The sequence below is a fragment of the Talpa occidentalis genome, unplaced genomic scaffold, assembly GCF_014898055.3.
Source record: "Talpa occidentalis isolate TD23 unplaced genomic scaffold, MPIMG_talOcc4v2.1 talOcc4.14, whole genome shotgun sequence".
NCBI classification, from domain to species: Eukaryota; Metazoa; Chordata; class Mammalia; order Eulipotyphla; family Talpidae; genus Talpa; species Talpa occidentalis.
The window spans coordinates 72,252,479-72,276,965 of record NW_023601433.1 but is presented as its reverse complement, the minus strand read 5'-3'; the positions used below and the strand labels follow the sequence as shown (position 1 = coordinate 72,276,965).

The window sequence follows — 24,487 nt, the reverse complement described above, 5'->3', positions numbered from 1 at the left end:
GAACCTGGTCTCCTAACACATGGTCAAAGCAGAAGTCCCCAGGTAGAGAGAGAAGAGTCAGAAGGCACCTGTGGTTTGCTCTTTCACCTCATATTAGATCATATGGCTTTTCAAAAAAAATGGTGCTAGGCACTTGTGGGCAGGGGATTGCTGATGAACAAGGTCACTAATTAAATGTCTTCTGCTGTGTTCCTTCAGGGTGAACTTTTGCCAGACAACTTCACAACTTCAGTCTAAATGCAAACACTACCTGGGAATAACACAGAGATGCACCCCCCCGCCGCCCTCATCACAGTGACAGATGCGAGTTCAACAGAATGACAGGTGAATTACTCAGTAGAGAATAAACATCTTGACAAGGAAAGGGGAGGCAGGGGTGTGTTGGACAGGCCAGGAGAGCTTGATCATTAGAAGTATGGCTGATGGGGTCAAATCACACTCCCATCACTTACTGCGTGATTTGGGTCCAGTTCCTTCACTTCTCTAAGTCCCAGTTTCTTCTCCATTACCAAATGGTATCAACCTCAAACCTCAGAGAGCAGTGATGAGGACAATGCATGTAAGACAATGTAGCCTGGCACCAAGCCCTTGGGAAAGAGTGCCAGGTACTACAATTATTTCCTATGATCAAGTAGTATAGGCCCCTGCTCTCCGAGAGCACCACCAGCTGGCTGCCCTGGCCTTCCAGGCTAGAAATGTGCTTAGAAATCCATGTGGCATCATTTAAACCTGCGCTATCCTGCACAAGGGCCCTGCATCATATTTTAATGAGGCATCAACCTGCACAGAATAAAGGAGAAATCCTTTAAGCTGTTTCTCCAGGCCTGGGGCGCGCAGGTTACTCAAGGGGGTAAGGAAAATGAGAAGGTGCCAGGGCTGGAGGAAAGGGGATGCGGGCAGATTCAAAGTCTTTTCTTTTATGTAGTGGAAGCTTCTTAGTCTGGCCACAGCCTGGGCCCACTAATGAGTCAAACCATCAGACTGGCCCTGAATGGCAGCTGCAGCCTTTGGTCAAATGCAGATCTTTAACGTGTCTGAATGTAGCTAATTTTAGCCAAGTTAAAAGGAGGTATGGAAAATGTACAACTTACACAGCACTAGATGAGTCCTTTCTAGAACATTCATCTCAGATTGGGCCAGCTGGAATGGCTACACTCTCAGTTGACCCAAGAGTCAGAGGCCATCCATTGGCCTCTCCCCTCCAAAGCCTGTGCCCAGGCGAGAGAAGAGCCACAGACCCTGAGCCAGAAATAGACGGGGCTGCCTGTCAGCTGACACCTCCCTCCCTCCTTGAGTAATGAGCATGCTCCAGGCCCAGGGGAGCAGCTTAAAGCGCTTCTCCATTAATCTGTGAAGGTTGACGCCACAGTTGAAGACACAAGGCAGGCCTGTGCAGGACGGCACGGGTTTAAATGTAGCTGCGCAGACCACCTGGCTTTCTGAGCACGTAGCCATGTTTCCAGCCTGGAAGGCCTGCTACACTCAGATCTAATTCCCAACATGGGCAAATGTGACTTTTCATAATTTGAACAAGTCTCTCAAAGAACCTCACCTCCAGCTGAAGCACCACTCTCTCTCTCTTTCCCTCTCTCTCTCTCCTGGGTGGGTTTGAATCCTAATTGAGAGCTCAGTTTGGAGAAGAACCTGAAAACAGGTATAAACGGGTGCGGCAGCGCCACAGCGCCACGGCAGCTTGACGGCGATGTGGGGTTTGCAAATCCACACAACAGATTTGGTGGTGGGTGAACGTGGACTGGCAAAGTCCGTGCTAACCCATTCATACTCTTCACAGGCGTCCACGCTCGTCTCCGGGCCCTGCCACGGAAGGCAGACTGCCCGGCCGTTCCTGGCTACGCACGCGAGTCGGCACCCCCAGGCGGGAGCCGCAGTGCGCGTTAGCACCTGCTGGCAGCGCTTAGCGGGCCACGACTGACTGTAAACTTGAGGCCCACTTGAGTGCAGGCTCCCAATGAGCAGATGCCAGACCGCGTGGTTTACCCCTCACTGCCCTCTCAGGACATGGGCTACACCTGCTGACGCCGAGTTTAAGCGCTTACATCAGCGCACCATTGCCTAAAGCTGATGCTCCCTCCGGAGAAGTACTAGTAGCCTTAAATCCAGGGAGTGAGAAGGGCCTCCCCAGTGGCCTAGCGGGTTAAGGCTCAGTGCCGTGGTGCTACCGCTGCTGCTACGGCCTGAGTTCGATACCCGGCCCAGGGAGCCAACCCACGTAAGGTGCAGGGGGCCTCTCCTCTTGCCCACTGCCCCCGAGTGGTGTAATTCAAGTCATGTTAGCTCTTCGCTCACTCCTGTGTGTCGCCCCTTCCCCGTGTCTGTCCACTCCCCCCCCTCCCTCGTCTGCCCAATTTCCGCCCCCCCGCTTGTCCACCCCCAACATGAGACCAGTTCTAATGAAACGTGAAGAGTATGAATGGGTGTAAAGAGCAGGAACGGGCACAGTGCAGGTTTTCTGATCCCATGCAGACCGGGTAAAGGAGTCAGTAGTCCTCAGTGGTTTTGCAGGTTTTTTATTGGGGTTCACCAGGCATATGGCAGGGGTGCTGGCTGGCAGGCCTCCCAGCCCCCAGCAAGTCTTCACTCTATCTGAGCTCTCTGGAGTTCATTCTGCTGCTTCTTGGCTTCTGCTTCTACTGCTGGCGTCCCTGTGACGCCGCCCTTAAAAGCACAGTCTTAGCCCAGGTGAATCCCATCTACCTATGCCCACACCCTATTCCAGGTGCCCGCCATCAGGCATGCATTCAGGACAAGGATCCATCATCTATCCTGATGGCGGAAGGGCAGAAAAGCCTGATATTTTCTTTACCCTACAATGGGTTAGCACGGACTTTGCCAGTCCACGTTCACCCACCACCAAATCTGTTCTGTGGATTTGCAAACCCCACATCGTCGTCAAGCTGCCGTTGGCGCTGTGGCACTGCCGCACCCGTTTATACCTTGCAGAGGACTACACAGAAAGTCTCCTCCAGCTCCACGATGCCGAGATCGTGCAGTTGAGAAACTCCTACGAGGTGCACAGAGAGCTCTTTGAAGGCGTCCAGAAGTGGGAAGAAAGCTGGAGACTCTTCCTAGAGTTTGAGGTACCGCCTTGTCCATCTTACCTGCAGAACTAGAGTCAGTGCCCGGTTTCCTTTGCACGTTACTGGGTTCTGGGGCCCTATTTCATCAGGTCAAGTTACTGCTGACCCCCCGTGTGTGTGACCCTTGTACGTGGGAGCACTAACCCCAGAGTCAACAGCTTGAATAAGTTTCTTGCATAAGGGACGCCCAGAGGCGGGCGGTGCAGATGGCTGTGGCTACTCTACCTAGTTCCTGGCTGCTGAGCTCACTTCTTCACCACCACTAAGAGCTGGGCCTCATCCGTGTCCAGGGAGGCTCCAGAGCGCACCCCCCCAGCATATGGGTGGCTTAGGGCCAGATGGGAGAGAGAGCCCCTTGAAGACAAGAGCCTGCATCCTCCGAGGGCCCCTCCAGGCTCGCCACAGCAGCTCTGCCCCGATGCTAGCAAAGCAGGGAGAATCCCTCAGGCTCCAATCTAAACCTCTTACCCCTCTTACCCCAAGTGATGAGACAATTTAGAGGAGGGTGCAGTGTGGAGCTGCCAGAATGGAGTGCAGGCTGGCCTGGGGGCAGGAGCCAGGGCTGCTCTGGACAGAAACCCAACAACCTAGCAAGCTGCGCATGTCTTTGCATGGTTGATAACCAGTTTCATTGCACTGTGCCCACAGAACATGGTTGCTACAATATTAATTCCTTGAAATATGTTGAGATTTCTTTGTGGGCATTTTTTCCCCAGTCTCATCCCATCTGATGCTATTAGTGACGTCTATGCTGCTTGTAAATTTCAAATCCAAGTTACAAGACAGCTAGTTTTGAGCAAGATCTGCTGAGAATTAGGACAGGCTTCCTAAGAGCCACTGTGGGGTCAGGGCTGGCTTCACGGGCTTGTAACCCATACCCAGAGGCCCTGTGCTGGGTTTGCTGCTCTGCTGTTCACTGTCTTGAAATTCTGAATAATATTTGAACTTGAAGTCTCACATTTGCATTTCACAGTGGACCCACAAATTAGGAAGTCGATCCTGCCTGAGGTTCTGGGGCACTCCAGGGAACTGGAGGCCACAGAGACTGGCTTCTGGGGCCATCTCAAAAGCAGAAGAAAAGTGGGTGAGCCGGGAGGAGGAAGAGGAGGGCCATGGTGGAGGAGGAAGAAAGGAGAGCCATCTCCCGTGACCTTACCAGGCGCGCTGCCCCTCTCGCTCCCCAGGCAGCTTCCTCTGCACTTACTTGCTCTTCTGCAGAGCTGCCCCTGGCGGCTGCCTCTCTCTTCCCATCCAGATCTCAGCTCTCCCAGAGGCCTTGTCTACCTACCCTGCAAGTCATCATAGCCTGCAGCCTCATAGGATGAAGAACAAGGAATAACAAGAGGCAAGTGGAACAACCCAAACACCTGGCATGGTTTCTGGGATGGAACTGCTGCCAGGTAAGGATTGAATGAATGAATGAATGAAGCTGATGACTGTTGAGCCCCACCGTGTACAAGGTACGGTGCCAGGGAGACGTACACTTTCACTTACTCCTTCATATTAACCCATCTTACAGATGAAGAGACTGAGACTCAGTGAGGCTGAATAATTTTTTTCAGGGACATACAGAAATTAACCTTTGGGTTCTTGAGAAGAAACCAGACTTGAGTAGAAACCAGACTTGTTGAAAGGCAGAGCTCATACCTCCCACTGGCTCCCCCACTGCTCACTGCGATAACCCCATATGTGTGGCTTGGGGTTTTCCAGGGACAGCACACCATTTCTTTACACCTGTTGTCCTAGAAACATTCCACACTTTACCCTGAAATGCAGGCAAGATCCCTCCCACCTTTAGGAACTGTGGGGCAGGTGCTGTGTGAAAGTTAGAGGCCCATACAGGATCCCAGCTGGAGGAAGAGCTAAGACCCCAAGACGGTGAAGATGCAGGCAAAAACTGGGGTTCAGCTCAGCTGCTTGCAGACCCAGGGGACTGGAGCTCAGAACAGCCAAATCAGAACTGGGGAAGGGGTTAAACAGAGAGGCTTGTTGCCCAGAGAGGGATAGGTCAGGGAAACTCCGATGAGGATGAGGGTGAGCGCAGGGTCCCCTCAAGGCCCGAAAGGAACCTTCATAAGCAGACACTGGCCTGATGTCCAGTGAAATAACTAAGATGAGCAGCCATTCACTACCATTGCGGTGAATGCAAAACTCTAGTGTTCCTCTCCACAGAAAAGCCAGCCCAGCAACGAGCGGCTCACAATTACAGAGGGAGTTCTATCTCCACACGGAGCAAACTGGAGGAGGGCGGCGGACGGGAGGGCCCGTGTGCCCTCCCGCATGAACATCTTCCCAGGAGAGTCTGAGGTGATGAGCCTCCTAGCAGCCCTGCCCAGCCCAGGGCAGCCCCCGGGACAGCCTGTGCCCACCTCTGAAGTCCGTGCAGGTCTCACACGAGCAAAAATTCAGTGAGGGGACAGTGCTAAGGATGCATGTGTGACTGCCGCACACATTTTAGAAAATATAAATAAACTTGAAGGAAACAAAAATTTTCGTCACATGAATCGCCCCCCCCCACCTTGGCCTTAGAATGTTGCTATGCTCCCTTCCAGGCTTTTCTCTTGACTCGGGTGGGCAGCTCTAATAGAGGACCAGGTCTTCTGGCTAGACCACAGAGACATGGCAGCTCTGTCCGCTTTCCTCACTGGGCCTCTCACACCCACACCTCCCACAGGTCATAGCCATTCCCTGCTTTCACCTTAGCAAGAGGGGTCTGCAGGGCATAGTTCTGTGCAGGAAATGCAGCGCCTGTGCATTCTGACTCCACGTGCAAAGCAGGATCCTCCAGAGAGGAGAACGCTGCACTCCGGGGTCTGATACTTGATTTTTCTGACTATAGCGTGAACCACTCCCCACAGAGGCGAAGACTGCCGTGTGGAGGGTGGCTTGCTGGCAGTGGGAGAGACCCCCCCCCCCCCCGAGTGTCAGCTTACAGCAGCCTGATCCTGTCCAAAGCTATGGGAAGAAAATGTCTCTCCCAGATGCCCAGGCCAGGCTGTACAGGCAGGGGTGGGGGTAAAGAGGCTGCAGCAAGACAGGCGGTGGTGACTTCCACAGAAGTAACATGCCGAGGCTGGAGGGCGGCCCTGGGGGCCAGACACTAGAGCCCATCTGCAGGGTGGACAATCTGGGTTGGCGTGCGCAGTCAGGGCACCTCAAACTCCTCCGGTTGGGAGGCTGCCCACGGCCTAGGCAGAGGAGCGGAGGTAGTGGGCAGTGGCTTGTCTTCTGAGGAAGGAAAGAAGCCCTAATATTGAGGTTATGTGCTCTCGCCAATCACCAGGATCACCTCTTCGTCCTAGCGTCAGTCGTTGCTTCTGTAAGGATGCTCACTGTTCCGTGCCTACACAGCTTCTGTTCTCACAGGACTTCTATGTCCCAGGCCCCGTTTTCAGTCACCGAATAACCTACTAGACTCTCTCTCGCACCCCTCCGAGGTAGGCGGTGGGTTGATGATAACAAGCATCCCGTCCGTAGGGTGAAAATGGTCAAAACCTGACAGTTTCATGTGGGTTTTCCGACATCATCAGGCCCCTCTACAGATGCGGGTCAGGCCCATGCAGGACATATAACCTGCCCAAGACCACACACTGGGGTCCACTTTGAAGCTGCTCCCCCAGACTGATTCCCCAAAGGCAGCAATTTGGGGGTAACAAGGAGACATTAGCCCCAGTAGGGAAGCATCCTGTCTCTCTCCCTCAAGCCAGCCCGTTTTCCCCCCAGCCCCCAAAAGATGAAACTCCCAGATTTCCCTGACCCAAGAGTAGGAGCTCTGACCACAAAAGACCACAACAGTCTCCCCAGGGTACAGCACTCCCTTGCGGCACCCAGCCCCTCCCTACCTCTCTGTGTCACTGTCGCTGGACGCCACCTCTTCCAAGGCTGCCTGCAGGTCAGCAATGCGCCGGATGGACGTCTCCAGGTCTGTCTGGAGGGTCTGTCTCACCGCTGCAAGCTCTTCCACGTACTTCTCCTGGAGACGGAGACACAGCACATGTTGGCGTCGGGCATGAACCCCCACCGCAAGAGCTCTAGGGGAGACACTCCCAGGCTGAGCCTGGTTTCATCAAGCCCCTGTGACAGCATGGGTACCCAGGAGAGGTGAGCTCTGTGGCTGGGTTACTGGGGCCTCACAGAGATGCTTTGAAGTTTATAAAGGAAATGGGTACTTGGGGGCTCCGGGGCATAGCCACACCAGAGCTCACTCACCCACACCAGGGATGCTGAACCCAGAAAGTCCAAACCTACAGCCTTGCTAACTGCACTGCCAGGCTGCCAGTGCAAAGTGCACCCCTAGTACTCCGTGGGTAATGGGTCAATGCTTCCCAGACACTCACACAGGTGGTTCTGGAAGCTGAGCCTCTGCCCCAGGGGTGGATCTGGAGCAGGAGGTGGGGGGAAGGAGAACAGAATGGCTTCCTTTCAGCTCCTACAACTACTCCCCCACTTTCCATCCTTAAAGGTGGCAAAGGCAAAGATAGCAATGGGTGGGGCTTCCAGCAGGAAACCACTGCTGGCTTTGCGCAGCACTTTCTGTGTCTGGTGCTGAGGGGGTGTTTCCACTCAGCAGCGCATTCCTCTCAAGCCTGACAGATCGGTCACTGTTATTGCTCCCATTTCACAGATGAGCAACCTGGGGACATGCAAGTTTAATGGTAATGCTAGAGCTCGCTTTGGCACATCCGACTTTCCTCTCAGTGCACGCCCCCTGACTCTCTGATATTGCCCTAATCGGATTTTGTCCAGATGCTAGAAAGTCTCTGACTTCCATTTGCAAGATATTTCACATCCACCCTTTAATGCAGTGACTGTCAACAGAGGCTAGGTGTCCCCCGGGACACTGGGAGATGTGGAGAGTCATTTTTTATTGTCACAACTTGAGGGTATCACAGGTATCTCATGGGTAGAGGCCAGGGGTGCTGCACAGCAACCCACAATGAGCAGGATGAGAATTACCCTGCCCAAAGGTCAATAGTGCCCTTTCTGGAAACCCTGGGTTAAACCTGGAATCCCGCCTGCTGGGAATTGATCCTACCAGGAATAAATCAAAAGGCAGAACAAGGCTGTGTCCTGAGGATGCTTGGAACGGCGCTATTAATGACACAGAGAAGCTGAAAGCCGCCTCATCACCCAACGACTGGGAATGTAGGGAAATCACAGTGTGTCACTGGGATGCCATTAGGCAGACATTAACATCAGAAATAAGGATTAGGGCAGCGTGGAATGCTTCTGTGAAATAATATTAAGCAAATGGAATAGAACCGAGAAACACCATGCCCGCATCTGCATGCGAACACCACACGTACACTTGGAAAAATCCTTGGCGAGTTGAGAATACTTACGGGTGGGGCTGGAGGGTTTCTGGGCTTTTCTTTTAAGTTGTTTGAATGATGTAAATTTTATTTTTAACTGTTTTAAGGAACATGCACATACATACATCAACTAATGAGAGTGTAGAGGGGTGAAAATATAAGGATTTAGATCAGATCTAAGTGCAGCTCCTAGCTCCCCATTTTACTCACTAGCTGTGTGGCCTGGAACAGCCCGTGGTCCCTCTCTGACATCACCTTTAGTTGGCTGATGAGGAAAGGGGCCAGAAAAGTCACTCAGAGCAGTAAGGAGCAGAGCCTGGATTTGAACCCTGGTCCATCCTGCTCCCAGTGCAGTGATTCTGGGGCTCTATGTGCACACCCAGAGGAGGTCAGTGTGGACCAGGACTGCTGCCTGCTACAGGGACATGCCTAGTCCTCCTGGGTAGAGCAGTGTGTCCATCTACACCAGGTAAGTCTCTGCCTGTCAACTGATTTTGAGTCTTTTCTAATTTGAGAAAGAGAGAGCTGCAAGCAGGGCCGGGTGGAGCTGGAGAGAGTCAGGGTGGTGTGCGAGGGGCCAGTGGTACCGTGGAGCTGACTGAAGCCTCCAGCAGTGAAATCCCATCCTGGGGCTGACAAGGTAAGCGGAGGCCTCAGGCGGGGCCTGAGTGGGAAGCCGAGGACTGTCAGGAAATGACAGATAAACAACTGTGGGATGCCAAGGTGGGTGCTGCCCCAGGCTGCCAGCAGAGCAGCTCATACAGATACCCCCAAAATGGCTGGGTATAAAATCCCAGCAGCTTATGGGAGCATCTGCCTAAGCCCAGCTCCTTCCTATGACCAGACCAACAGAGCCTCTGGGAGTCGACCACCTTCTCTCTCAGGACAAGGCACTATGTCTTTGGAAGACAGGGAGAGACTTTCTCAGAGCCATTTTAGGCATGTGGGGAAGCCCAGAGGAGAAAATGACCTGACTGAGGTCCCACAGTGGAGAGACCACAAAGCTGAACTGGAGACCCTGGGCTCAGTTTCTCTGGCGAGAGATCTCTAGGCCACATGCTGCGTGGCCTGGAGGAACACAGACGTCCCCACAGAACATTGAGCACATGCCAGGAAAGTTTGCCTGTGACCATGCTGTGCAGAGGGAACTAAGGCCTAAAATCAACCTGAGGAAGCCTGTTGGTAGGCAAGAGGACAGGACAGGGTGGGCACTGTGTCTCAAGGATGAGTGGCTGGGGCTAAGCGGGTGGACAGACAAAATGGGAACCCAAGATAGTCAAACCCATAATATGAAAACTCTGGAGTTTGGATGCCCAGGTTCAAATCCCAGCCCTGCCACTCACTGGCTGTGTGATCTTTAGCAAGTTACACAACTGCTCTGGGTAAAATAAGTGCATTAGTGGCCTCCCTGCACAGGGTTGTCATGAGGACTACAAGAGCTTGGCAGAAAGAAAAGGCTTGAGCAATGGTTGCACTGTAATCATTTAATTCTCAAAGGAGATAAGGAGCATTGGGCAGTTGTCCCCATGTCACTGGGGAGGTCAGTCAAGTCCACAAAGAGAATAAGGAGATGGGATGCAGAGCCCTGGTCCAAAACCTTTTCACTATCCTTAAGGGGAAAGACCTGGCTGAAAATCAAGAGCAGCAGAGTCATGAGTTGGCTAAACAGAGCGAGGATTGTTGAGAGCAAGAAATCATGAAGGGCAGAGGGTACGTGGGCCCAGGACAGGGTCAGGGGGACTGCTACCTCCTCCCGCCTTCCACCATGGCCCTGTGCTCTCCACACCCCATCCTCCACCTGCCAGGGGAGTCATATCAGGCTCCATGGGAACACCCCAAGGAGACAATTTAGAAAATGTAGAGTCTTGTGTAATCAGCAATCAGCAAACCTTTCCTGCTTCTACTTGAAAACCAAATCGAGCCTGCTGATTACAGAGACCAAGTCATTAGGCAAAATGGATGCGGTGCCCCAAACAGTCTCCCTGGGGCAGACAAAACAAGGTTCCAGCCAGAGACCACTCAAGAGACACGAAAGGGCACACCCCAGAGGGGCATACACGGGACAAGGAGTATGAGGGGGACACTTCACACTCATCTCAGGACAGGGCGTCATGCCTTCTCCCACCCTCCAAGGACCAAGAAGTGGGCCACAATGAGGTCAAGACCATGACAAGCTAAGGAGGCTGTGCAATACAGGTCTGAGCTTAGTCTTCTCTGATGCTCTCTCTCTGGAGATTTGGAGCATGGAGAAGCTGGGCAGAATGTCAGGAAGTAGACCTATTTAGATCGCAAGAAGCATGCAGCAAAAACCCACTAATAAATATATCATACACCAACAATAAATGTAGCTACAATGTAGTGGTGCATGCATTGTATTAGCCATGCAAGATATACTGATATACAGCACATATTCATTATATATACTCATCGGTCATTTTTTCAATAAACATTTAGTGAGCACCTACTATGCGCCAACACTGACCTAGGTACAAATGATAGCGATAGATGATGTCCCAACTTCCACAGAGCTTACATGCTTGCAGCTACCTTCTCTCTGTATTGCTGGTGTCTGTCTGAAACACAGCAGGCACGCAAGATAACGCATTGGGGTTAAGCAAACGGTGTTATTACATGATCAGAAGTGATTAATGAAGGAGGGAACATTCGTGAAAGCATACACACCATTCACATAGAGATAAATAGACATGTAGCATGCATGCTTGCTGGCCTCCCCAGCATCCCTTAAGAGAATCATTAACCCTTGTTAAACTCCCAAGCTACTCCCCCCTAGAGCATGAAAACTAGTGTTGGCAGAGTGGGAAACAGTTCACATGATAATTAGGGGATACAATTAAAATCATCTCTTCTGATGTTTAATTAGAGGCTAATATTTAAAACTGTTGTTTGTTTTCTCTGCCCAGGGCATCTTAATCTTCAGAGGATCCTCTCCCATATGCAGATGCACAGGACAAGCCTACATCAATCTCTGGACTCCGGAGGTTGCCTCTCTAACCTTTCAAAGTGCCCCCCAAGACCTCCAAAAGTTAATTTCACATAGTTTACATTATAGATCAGACTATTTGGAAACATTCCCCCACCTCAAAAAAAAAGACCTGATGAAAATTCATCTTATTATTTTCTTCGATGCAGTAAACATGAATAGGAACTTCATGTTACAGATCCTGGTGCTCAAAAAAATTGTATATACATACATGCTATTTTATTGACATGTACATATACAAATGTATGTGCATATGTGTATATATAGATACATACATACAAATATTCCTAATTTGACGCAAAGCACATACTTGTTGAATTGATTAATAAGTAATAAATCTCCTACATGGACAGGCACTCTGCTAAATGTTTGAAATGCCTTACCTCACATTTATAAACACCCTCAGAGTCCAATTTATATAATGTATTATATAAATACATTAACTGAAGAATATTAAAAAGCAGTAGCAGAGTTATTATTTCTGTGTGTTGAAATAGCAGGTGATTTTTAAATTTTCCTGGGTATATTTTTTAAGATTTTCTGCAAAGAGTACGAATTACTTTTATTATTGGAAAATTAAAAATATACAAGCTTATTCTTCTTTGACATCACAAGAAAGAGTCGGTCCCCTGATTGACCAGCTTGATGCCTTGCAGCCTCTTCGTTCTCATTTTATGATAAGCAAGTTGAGCCTCAGAGAGGTTGAGCCACTTACCAAGAAATGTGCAACCAAGACATGATGACTTGAGAGTTGGGCCCAGGGCTCCTGATCCCAGCCCATAGCTCCTTCCCCACCCTTTGCATCCCCTGGCTCCAAGGATGCCTGTGTCTCCAGAGGTAGAGGAGGCTCCCCAGAAAGAAAGATCATGAGGAGATGTGACTGTTCCATTCCAATCATCCACTTTCTTGGGAAAAATGAGGTTGCAGGGGATGATAAAAGCCCTGTGAATTGCATCCTGGCAAGTTTCCCAAGGCCATCTTGGAAGGAAGTGTTCAGTCTCATTTTGGGAAAGGGAAGAGTTGGAGTGCCCATTGGAAAATCAGGAAGTATGCATCAAATTCTCTTAAGACAAGAAAAGGGAGCCCATCCTCCAGTAGAAATAAGGCCCGAGGAGAAGGTGGTTATCACTATCATTTTCTTCATAATCATCCCCAAAATTATTTTATTTTTATGATATGGTAACAGACACAGAGAGACTCATTCCAAAGTAACACAGCTAGAAAGTGACACAGATTCAAGCTCAGATCTACCTTTTTCCAAAGGGTTAAGAAATAATTGGCAATGTCTCCCACTCTTTTCTTGACCAGTGGCAGGCATGTCCAATTGATCACCACACAGACCCAGGCAATCTGTGGCCAGAGTCCCCTTTCTGAACCACAGAGCTAAGGGCTTCATCCCTGCATTGCCTTTTGCTCTATCTTTCAGCATCAACCAGGACTCCCAACTTTGCCATGCTTTAAATGCTTTCAACCCTGAGCCTCCATGGTGGCCTAGGGCTTAAGTCTCAGTGCTATCACCATTATGGCCTGAGTTCAATCCCCAGCAGGGAGCTAACCCCCACATGGCACAGCAGACCTCTCCTGTCTCACCCACTGCTCCCCTCAGCAGTGTATTTCAGTAGATCCACCTGTTCTTCTCCCTACTCTGTCTCTGGTGAATCCCCTCACCCCCGACATCTCTGGCCTGTACCCCAGTTCTTCTACACAAAAAATAAATAAATAAGTACTTTCAACCCTCCTAAAAATGCCTTTTGAATCCTCCAGGAAGACACTTATATTAGTTGGCTGCCTTTTTTTCAGGGGTGGGGGGCCTGACAAGGAGGGAAGATGCAAAGTACTAACAACGTGGAAATAGCCAGAGAAACACTAACTTTAGAAGCAGATGAATGTAAATTTTGAGGAGTGATTGGTCCTTTTCTTACTTTTCTCATCTGTTAAGATGATACAATTATTTACCAACCAAAGGGGGTTACAAGAAACAAATGAATGCAAAACTACATATATCTGGTATAACTAGTACAATGGCACATACTTGATACAGAACAAATGTTCCCATTTCCTTCTAAGTAAAGACTCCAAAAATATGAAGCCTGCAGGTATTGGCAGCCTCCTTTTTTTTTTTTTCCCCCAGAAACTGAAGCCTAAAAACTTAATGCTATTTTGCCAAAGCCGGAGGATATGATATAATGCTTCAAAGGAGCATGTATCAGTCAGGAAAATAGAAACTGCTCTAGATCATTCAACCAAAAGAATTTAATACAGGGAAATGGTTGTCTGGGTGATGGGAAATGTGAGAAGCCAGGAAAGATTAGCAACAGTAAGAAGGCACTGCCAACGAGGGTTGGAAGGAGAGGTCAAGAAGCTGGGCCATCCAGTGGGAGGAGAACCCTCAGCAGGGTGGCCCGGTGGAAGGCTGCTTCATGGAGGGGGAGTTCCTACTGGGATTTGGAATTAGAGGGGCTCAGTTGCTGCCAGGGATACCCTCCCCAGGCAGTGCAAGAGAGATTCCCCCTGGCTTCTTTCCTCCTGCCTCTCAGTTGTCATCCCTGTCCTTTATGGGCTGCACCCACCAGAAGGCATGCTTGGAAATGCAGCTTCCTACGATTCTAGAGCAGAGCAGAGCAGAGGCAGGAATGACTCTGAAAGAAAACAGGAGAAGTACTGGTACAGAGCACAAAAGCATCCAGGCCAAATACAGTTTCCATCATTAAAGAAAGACAAGAGTATTTTCAGTTTGTAAAAGTTTACAGAACACTTAGAAGATTTATATAGTTTTCTAGATGTGTATTTCAGAGATGCATAAGATCTCCAAAATTATGAACTTCAAGTGTCATGGGATCAAAATCTGGATTACAAATCTCTTGACTCTGTTAGTTATGGCTACATAACACATTCTTCAACAATTTTGAAATATCAAATATTATTGGCCATCTCTTATGGTTTTCTGTGGGTCAGAGGTTGAGGATTGGCTTATTCTGGGTGGTTCTGGCTCAGAGTCTCTGGGATCATGACTAACAGCTCCCAAAGGTGTCCACACCCTAATCCCAACAGATGTGAGTATGTTAACCTAAGGTAAGAAGGATTTTGCAAGTGTGATGAAATCGAGGATCTTGAGATGGGGAGATGATCCTGGATTATCTGGGCAGGTGCTAAATGTAATCCTAAGAGCCCTGATAAGAGAGTGAAGGAGGGGAAGGGGGAAAGCAGCTATGGGATGATGGAGTCAGAGCCAAAACCTCTGACCTCCACAGGAAGCGACAAGAGGCGCAGTGGATAGTGCCCTGGAGCTTCCAGAAGGATCCAGCCCTGCTTATGCCTTGATTTCAACCCCTGCAGACTCACCTGAAACTCTGACTACATAATTTATCTAAATATTAGAGGATAAACTGTTATTTTAAGCTACTGCTTTTGTAGCAAGTTGTTGTAACAATAGGAAACACATACAGGCTCTGTCATGAGGTCCAGGGGTGGGTCACAGCTAAGGCTGCCCCAAGGCTTGACTGACACCCAAGGGTCCCTTCCAGGAGGTTCACTCACATGGCAGAGGCCCCTGCCACCAAGGGCCTCACAGTCTCCTCAAGTGTCCTCTTGATGTGGCGATCGGCTGACCCAGAGCAAGGGATCCCAAAGTGAAGGCCAAGTGCCCTTTTTAACTGAGCTCCAGAAGTGGCATATCCTCATCTATACAGAATCTACTGGTCACTCAAACAACTCTGATAAAATACAGGAGATGGTGACAACAGGGTGTGAACTCCTTGGGCGGGGTGGTGGCGGGGGAAGCTGCTATACACAACACTGAAAATTTTCATATTTGTGTATATAAAGCTCTCAAACCAACTGACTCCCCCACCCACAAAGAAAAACCTTGGCCACCCTGAAATTCCTCCCATTCTAGCACTGCCCCTGCTCTGTAGCCCCCAAGCTTGTCCTGCTGGGATTCTTCATGATCTCAACAGAGCCCCAGTATTTCAAGGCAGAAGAGTGTGAGACTCCAGACACCTGCTTGTTGTCTTTCTTTTCCCTTCTTATTTTTCAAGTTAATGGTTTTTAAAAGCCCCCAACTATTGCCTGAAGAACTTTACAGCCTTCTGGGAACTTAAATTTAGGCAACTCGGGCTGTTTAAAGTCTAGATGGTAAGGATCTTGCCTGCAGAAAGTCTAAGATGTATGTATTTGCTGTGTGCACTCACACATCACATAAACAGCCTTGGATACGCACACCATATACCAGGGGCCAAAGCCAAGGCTCATGGCCAAGGTCACTGGACCACTGGGTGGCTGAGGCAGAGCTAGAACCTGGGCCTTTCTGACCCAGGACCTCTCTCAGCTAGCAAGCACGCTCCTCTCTCTACTCTCCATTTCACACTCAGCAGAGAAGCCATTTTTGCCTAAACACTGACTCCTTGAGCAATAATGGGGTCATGATGGGGCTTAGGACTTGATTCTTGGGATCTCAAGCTTCCCCTGATGGTGAAGGAGTGGTGAAGGGCAGATTCTTTGGGCAGGCATGAGACCCTTGTCCATGGAAGAAAAATGAGGCTGAGGGTCAAAGGCTAACGGGATGGAGACAGATAGGACAGGGGATAGGATTCAGAGGCACCAGCATGCTTCTTTGAATCCTAAGGCTTGCAAATAATCCCTTTAACTCCCTAAAGTTCCTTACATATCTAGCTATTCAGAGCTCATTGCCTTCCCAGCCCTACAGCCTCCCCTACCCTGTGTGTTCAGATGCAGCATCCTCAGAAAGGGGCAAAGAAGGACTGTTACGAAGTCAACCCTCTCAAAGTTGATACCCCAAAGGGGCTTCACGGAACCCCCACCTGGAGACAGACACCTGTGCCTAGGGTGAACTCCAGACACCCCCTCCTGACTTCCCAGCCACCTACCCGATTTGCTTCCTGAAAGAAAAAGAAGAAAGGCATTTCATTTTTCTGCTCAAATGCAAATATGACATATCTGTGCCACCCAATTTTCCTGACAGAGGAATAATTACATCAACATAATTAAGTCTCAAATGCAAAAATTATCTGTACCACATATACCGGCACTACACTTCCTGCATCAGAGGGCCATTGTTCCAGGCGGTAATTATCAAGCCACCTTTGACATGTCTTATTTCAATTTAAATGGAAATGAAGCTCATATTTCTTCTCAGCCCATTAGCCCATGTGATTGCAGAAGAAGGGAAACTGGACTTTGAAACTTCTCAAGTGGCTACGGGTTCTAAGGAAGTTCGTGTGAGAACAAATTGTGATGTCCCTTCTCGGGCCCTCAAACATCTTATCAATACAATGGGCTAATCACTTGCAAGGTTCTCCTGCTTTCTAGTCCTAGTCCCTCATCATAGTTTCAGTCTCCATCATCATCTCCCAAAGGTGCTTGTAGCCGTGGATGGGTCTTCCTTTCACGGATCCAGGCCCCCCTCTAGCCATGCTCCACGAAGTATCCAAGGGAGAATCTCTTCATTCTGATCATGTCCTCCCCTGTTTAATATGCTTCTGTGCCTCCTCACTTCACACATTTTCAATTGGTGTGTTTTGGCTTATCGAGCCCTTCACAGTTGCTCTCCCAGTGCCTCCCAGTGTCTTCTGCTTCCACTGCCCACACTCTGCACCCCACACCACAGTGATTTCTACTCTTTACCGGCTCCCAGCCATGCCATGTTCTTTCATGTCTCTGTGCCTTGGCTGCTACCATTCCTCCACTTGAAATGCTCTTCCCTGCTCTGACAACTCCTACTCATCTTTCAAGACCCACTCCACAGGTAACTTTTGCATGATGCCTCTCTGCTGCCCTGGGTAGAATCAGCTCCTTCCTTCTCTGTGCCGCTAGCATTTGTACAAGCCACTGGAGTAAGCTCATATCCCATCAAACTGTAGTTGTTTTCCAAGTCTCTTTCCTGCTATATTGAGATCCTCTCATGAGTAACGCCGTACCAGATCAGCCAGCTATCCCAAATGCCTGGTGGAGGGAGTACCTGGAACTTAGAAGTCACCACATAACCACATTAGCTTTAAATTCTGCCAGCTCTAAATCCATGACTCAGGCCTCAGCTGGGCTTCAGCACACACAGACATGGGCTTGCAGCCCAGCTCCACCACTTACAGCGTGACCCCGGCAAGTCTCGTCGCCCACCCACCCGACCCTCCTCCCTCATCTGTAACGTGGGAAGGATGACAGCGGGGCTGCTGACAGTGGGGCTAGTTGGGGAGTTGTGGGTGGAAGGGGTTTGAAACACTGCACAAAACATAGCAGGTACTCGCTGAACACTAGACTTTTCCTGTTCTCAGAGCTACGTGGCAAGTTTGGGGGTCTCTAAAACTCTATTTTGATGCTGCCTCATCCTAACCCCTTTTCTCCAGCTCTCTCACACTCCTAGTTTGTGTGTCTGGTGCACGCAAGTTGAGCTCCAATGGCCACACTATTTTAATGCCCCAAGCATGCTCCCCCAGACATGGTTCCCCAAATCCCCCTCTCCAAACATGCTCACACTTTATTCCGCTCCCTTACTGCATGCTCGAGAGTTAGAAAAAGTCATTACTGTTAACACGACCCCTAACCCCAGGTGAGTTAGCTTCACCATGTTGGCATCCTCCATATGTGTCCAGGGCACCGCAGGAGAGACGGGGCTGAGGGTTGCAGATGCTGACTGCAAATATGGAATTGGAACATCACCCCTTGAATAGAGTTATCCAGGCCGGCAGTGACTAAGAAGACCAAATGCCAGCACGGACGCCAGACAGTCACAGCCAGGAGGAGGTGGCACAGGGGTGGAACTGAGTCACTCACCAGGCTCAAGATGAGGAATTGGCCCCCCATGTGCCCCAACCCCTCTGGTTCCAATGAATACATTCTAGAGTCTATGCCCTCAACTCTACAAAAGATATCGATTCCCTCTATCATCAATACAGCGAGCCTCAAGTCACGTTCAAGCGCTTTGTACACTGTGAAGAGCTGAATACATTTGAAATCTTTATTTGTCATACTTGTTCCTTTCCTCTCTGGAGATCCACTGCCCCTTTCCAGGCACATTCGATCACCTGGTAATGAGTGAAGTCCCAGCCAACATTCCCGGCCAGCCAAAGGACCATCATTAATGAACTTGGGTGAACAGGGAGAAACAACGTCCCGGGTAAGTCAACGCTCATCAATAGTCTCGCATGATTGGCGACGTCTCCCCAGGCATTGATCACGGAGGACGTGGGCCAGAGCTATCGGTGTTGGCAATCAATGCCAGGCCTGGCCTTCTCCACATTGGACTAGAGTCAATGCCATCTGCCTAAGGAATGGGTGGGTGGGGAGGGGGGTTACTGTCAGAGAAAACGGCGGGTGTGACATAAACAGCAAAAGACGCCGATAAACAGCGTGTGGCCAGGCGTGATAATGGCCAGAGATTAAGACAATGATTTCTAGACTTGATTGGCTCCCATCTGCCGAGGTGAGAGGATGTTACAGAGATGTGAACACCCTAGGCTCCTCTCAAAGTAGTGGAAAGTTTCTCTATTGATTGGGAAATGGGTTGGTGTTTATTTTTTTTTGCACTTATGATTCTCATTTATTCATGCCACTTTTTAGTGGGGTGCTTTCAAATGCTCATAACTCTAATTCAAGGGCACTTTGTGGCCTCCAGAGACGAATTCTGGATGAGTTTTTATTTTCTGGACTGAAGAACAGAGCTGAAATGCAGGGCTTCCCAGCGCCGGCATTATTGACATTTAGAGCCAGGTAGTTCTTTGTTGTGGGGTATGGGGGGCAGCCTGTGCATTTGAGGATCCTGCGCAGCATCCCTGGCCTCTACCCTCTAGAGCACCCTGCCCCCAAGTTTTGCCAACCTAAAACATTGATACTGCACCAGCCAACATCCCCAGATATTGCAAAATATTACTTGAGGGGTGGAAGGGCCCCTGTTGGGAACCAAGCTCAGAGCATAGGGCAGGCGGTGGACAGTTTAGAAAAGACACAAACTCTGCAACAGGCAGATTTGAATTTGAATCCTGAACAAACCACTTTCTGCTGTGTGACCCCATGGCACAGGCGTCCAGCTACCCCTTCCATGACTTCAGGGGTCCTGGAATCAGGAGAAAGCATGGTGCAGTGCCAGCTCTGACAACAGAAGTGTCCAGGCCAGCAGCAGGAGCTGCTGTTTAGAAATACAGTTTCCTAGGCTCTGCCTCAGACCTGCTGACCTGAGCCAGCATTTTCACAACATCCCCAGGGGATCTGTGTGCGTGTGATGCCCAGAAAATGCTGCCATGGTGGTCAAGAACACAGGTGTCCAAGAGATGAGGTCCAATATCCTGGTGCCAATCTTGCCTTGCCACTGAGGCTTGGACAAGTCACTTCACCTCTCCGAAGCCTCTTTTTTTTTAATGCGTAAAATAGAGATAAAAATATTACCTCGCTCGTGAGGCTGAATGTGTAGATTTAATTAGATGGTGTGTGGAAAGTGCTTTGCAGAGTCTGCCATGGAGCAGGCAGGTAATAAATGCCAGCTCCCAGACGGTCCTGCCTCCTTCCAGATGCCACTCAGATGGTGACATTAGTGAGCCTGTGCTCCCAGCAGGGGGACATGAAGATGTAGAAGCTCCCTCCATACACTTTGCGATCTTCCTTTTGATGGAGTCTAAAATTATATCAGCCACTTGGCCACTCATGGTCCATTTATTCATTTATTGACTCAGCAGGAAAGAAAAACAACTGCTAAGTGGGCTGCTCTCTCTTTTTCCCTCCGCATCTCAAGGTTATGGTCCTGCTGCACGTGCCTCTCGGATGAACGGCCTCATCACATCCAGCTCTCAGCTGGGGCCCACTGGCTCTTTCCTGGTCTATCAATTCTGCCCCCCCCCAGGCACTCGGGATGTTTCCACTCTGGTCGAGAGGCTGGCTCTCAGGGCCTGACCAGCAATTCGGAAGCCAGGCCTCAATTCTTTTGGCCTCACTATTTTCCCTTAGGTCAGGGACATGGCTCTTGGATTCTCTCCTGGGGCCAGGAAGCATAGTAGCAGTAGCCGTGGAGGCCTTTTCTTCCCCTTATTACCTCTCTAGGGGCCAGATGTTCACCTAGGAGAGACAGTGGTCTGAACCAGGCAAAACTGTCCTTAAAATGAATCCATATTTGAATGGGGTTCTTCAGAATTGCAGGAAAAAGTCTGTGAGTCTTCTGTGCAATTCAAATGCTTGATGGAACTGCTTCGGCTCCTGTGTTCCAAACGGAGGCAGCAAACCATGGCCCTTGGGTCACATTTGGCTTGAGCCTATTCTTGTAAGTAAACAATCACATTCATTCATGGATGGATTGTCTACATTCAGAGTAAGCATGTCATGTCTGCTCATCAGAGTAGAGTTCAGATGTCAAGACACAGAGACTCTGTGGTCAAGAAAGTAGCAACAACTTGCTTACTCTCAGACTCTTTGTTAAAAATGTTTGCCTGTCCCTGTTCTGAAACTCTTTAAGATTTTAAAATTCTGTAGTTTAGGAGTTAAAAATTCTAACAATGTATGCTGTATCCACATCTAACAATGTACCTTGTATCCACACTTTTCTCAGGTTGAGCTGCCTGAAATCAACTGTATTCAGTCATTTTGAACTATGCAAATGGCAAATGTATATGGTTCAACTTCCTAAGATTTATGTATGTCTAACGATTTGAGATGCTACTAGGCTTACAATTATCTAGTTTGAAGCGTCTAAGGTCTTGTCCATCATCATTCTATGATGCTGTCATTCCAGTAACAGCTAAGTCTTTGTGGTCTAAATACTGAGTAGCCACATGGATCATAAGGAGGAATTCTTGTGTTTGGGAAGGAAAAGCTATGAAAGTTAATTAGCAGACCTAAACAAGTTTTTCAAAAAAGAGTTTTCCAGTTTTCAAAAAAATGCAGATGCGTGGTCCACCTTATAGAAAAATGGGCAAAATACCGAGAATAGATGACCATGTTTGCATTCTTGCCAGCTCAAGCCTAGGGTGACCTCAGGCACAGGCGGGGTTTAACTAAAAGAGCTGAGGGCTTCTCCAAGCATGCACTACTCTCGGTGGCTCCATGAACAAGCCCTCCCCCTCCACATGACAATGATATGATGAGAAAAGTCATATGTGCATAAAATAGGGTTTGAAAAGCAAGTGGCGCTGTGGTCTGATGAGCTCTACCCTAGGGAGAAATCTGGAAGGGAATTGTGAATAAAATGAGAACAAAGGGGAAGAACTTGTATTATACACAAAACAATTATGTCTGCTTGAGATTATGCCTGGTGTTCACACGTGGCTACTGAGCACTTGATATGTGGTCAAAGTGACTGAGTAACTGAATTTCTAATTTTATTTAATTTTAATTAACTTAAATGTGAACAGCCCCCTGAGGCTTGTGGTTACCACACTGAACACCACCATTCTAGGGAATTTGTATATATTATAGTGAAGTAGAAAATAATCTAAAGCACCATGTTTTCCCCTGTCCTGTTTGCTGAAACCAGCACCGCAGGGAAGAAAACTAGAGAAGCTCCAAACTTTCAAGAGCCCTTGGCCTCTAACATTACTCTTTACTAAAAATGCAAAGCATTAAAAGGCATCTGTGTCCAGGAAACCATACTAGTTGATTATGATAGCCACACCTACCTTTTGCAAATGCAAATGTTTCATTGAGTCACTCAACAGGTAGTAGACATTTGAACCCCTACTTTGAGCATGTTACCTTTTTGATCCCACTCTGGAAAGATCAAAAAGTCATACCTATCCACAGGAAGCTGATGGTGTAGTTGAGGGGAAAAGGAGCAGAAGCAAAATAACCAAAATCATAGATTTGATTTGTGAGGCAGACCATAGGTAAGTTGGGAAACAGGCTCTGCGGGATGAGAAGTCCTGTCTCTAACCTCTCTCAGCTTCCATCTCCTCAGTGATCTCCTGAAGAACCTATGTCAGAGACCGGGCTGGGGGTTGCAGTCCCAGCAAATGCAAAAGTAAGTCTTGACTCAAAGGCGTGGGGCAGATCTGAGATTCTGCATTTCTGCACCCAAGGCTGCTGGTGTACAAGTTACATTTTGAAAAGCAAGGTGGTAGGTCACAAGGCATTTGGAAGAATTCGTTGACCTAAACCTTAAAATAAGCATTAAGTTCGGCATACATGATAGGCTGCCCTACAAATAATAGCAACAACAATATCTACCTATCTAATAGGTAGATATAAGCTATAAGTAACCCCAGTTAAAACCAACCTTTTGCTGACACCCCAAAAAGACACAAATGGACAAACTCAGAGAATCACAAATCAAGAGGGTGTTCGCACTTTTCCTATGAAAAGTAATCTTTTCCACTGTCTGGTTAAACGAGTCTTAACTATTAGTAATCATCACACAAAAGTAGCAACTGTCCCTAAGATCCTGCCTGAATCTTATGGACCCTACCCCTAAGACCTACCCAGATAAAATGTAAATATGACATTAGATTTGAAACGCAGTGTTCTTGACTTTGCAGACGCAGCCTTTCATGTCGGTCCAACATTAAACTACAACATAAACTCCCTCTAACAGTGGACGTGAGTACATGGAATCTTGATTTGTGTACATGGGACTTTCCAGCCGAGGCAGCACCTGGAGGCTGAGGCAGGGAAGGCATCTGGATGTGGGAGGGCAATGGTAGAAACCCAGAGTCCCTAGACTTTCAAGTGAGCTACAAAAAGACCTGCATCACCAAACTTGTAACTGTAGCTGGGGCCAACCAGAAAGTGTGCAGGGAGGCTTCCTTAAACAGTTCACTCTTCAGGATTTTCAGATGGGGCTGAGGAGATGGGTTCTAGGAACAGTTACAATTTGTGGGTCATTTAATATGTACAGACATTCCTTAATTTCCTGACTATCTCATAACCCATTTTATAGATAAGGAAACTGAGACTCAGAAAAGACAGCTGAAAGGCCAGTGCCAGGGTTTACATGAAGCACTACTGTCCATCCCTGACCACTTTTCTGAATACAGCTTAAAGCAGGAATTGACAAACCACATGCTATGGGCCAAATCCAGCCCACAGCCTGTGTTTGTAAATAAAGTTTTATTGGAACACAACCGTGTCCATTCGTTCATGTATTGCCTGTGGCTGCTTTTGCTCTATTGTAGCAGTTGAGTAATTCTGTCAGAGGCAGTACAGCCCACAAATCTAAACTATTTGCTAATTGGCCCTTTACATATAGGATGTCCCTGCCTATTCCTGGCATAGAGCACCCAATTGCCACGTGGGTACAACCTCAGGAAGTTTTAGTTCTCAGGAAGAAGTGAAAATCATCTTATTTTCTGAGTTTCCTTTTGTTTACTGAGAAGTGACATTAGTCTTCTTTCCTCCCCACCCACCAAGCAATTAGCTCACAAAGGCAGGAGCCCAAAGGATTCCCCGAGTGTTTGTTTATAAGCTTCTCTCCAGCCAGTCGCTTTGTCTCTAAACCGTTGCCAAACTTTAATAACAGTATCGACCACGTCATCTCCCACCAAAAGCTAACAGGAAATCTCGCTCTGCCGCCCAGCTGGATAGATGTCAGCTGCCGACGGCTGCAAATTGCCTGAACAAGGACAGATGTAGCATGTTCTTGCCTTTCTTTTTCCATTTGAAAATTTTTTGGAGGTAAGATGAGAATGCTGTTAGGGAAATGAATGTGTTGATTCTAATTATCTGAGTGGCGGTGGAGGTCACATGCAGCAGGATGGGCGCCGCATCATTTACCTGGCGTGCAGCCAAGGGCAGGCTGGGGAAAGGGCAGAATTCCAATGAAGCAATGCCCAAGACACTGAGCACAAATAAGGAGGCATCCGTGAACTCATGGATCACAAGGGGGACACAGCACTTCGGGGATGAATATCAGAATTCTCAGAATGGAAAAGTCTGGTCTTACACCTCTGTGCTCTGAAGCTCAGAGCTTGCCTACTTCTAACGAGGCTCTGTGATGTTCTCTGCTTTTGGTCTCACTCTTGTGGTGGTGGTGATGGTGACAGCGGCCATGCTGGTGGTGGTGGTGATAGTGATGGTGGTGATGATGGTGGGAGTGGTGGTGATAGAGGTGGTGGTGGTAGTGATGACAGGGATGACAATGATTGCTT

The 24,487-nt window shown here is 48.7% G+C and overlaps 1 protein-coding gene across 1 annotated transcript in view; it reads right to left on the bottom strand.

The window, feature by feature from the left end:
- MYO18B (myosin XVIIIB) overlaps positions 1-24,487 on the bottom strand; it is a gene marked incomplete at its 5' end in the record, with an annotated part of 234,879 nt that overhangs the window by 19,782 nt on the left and 190,610 nt on the right. Inside the window, 1 exon segment of the mRNA XM_054694681.1 lies at positions 6,941-7,071. Within this exon segment, the coding sequence (XP_054550656.1) occupies positions 6,941-7,071 (131 nt within the window).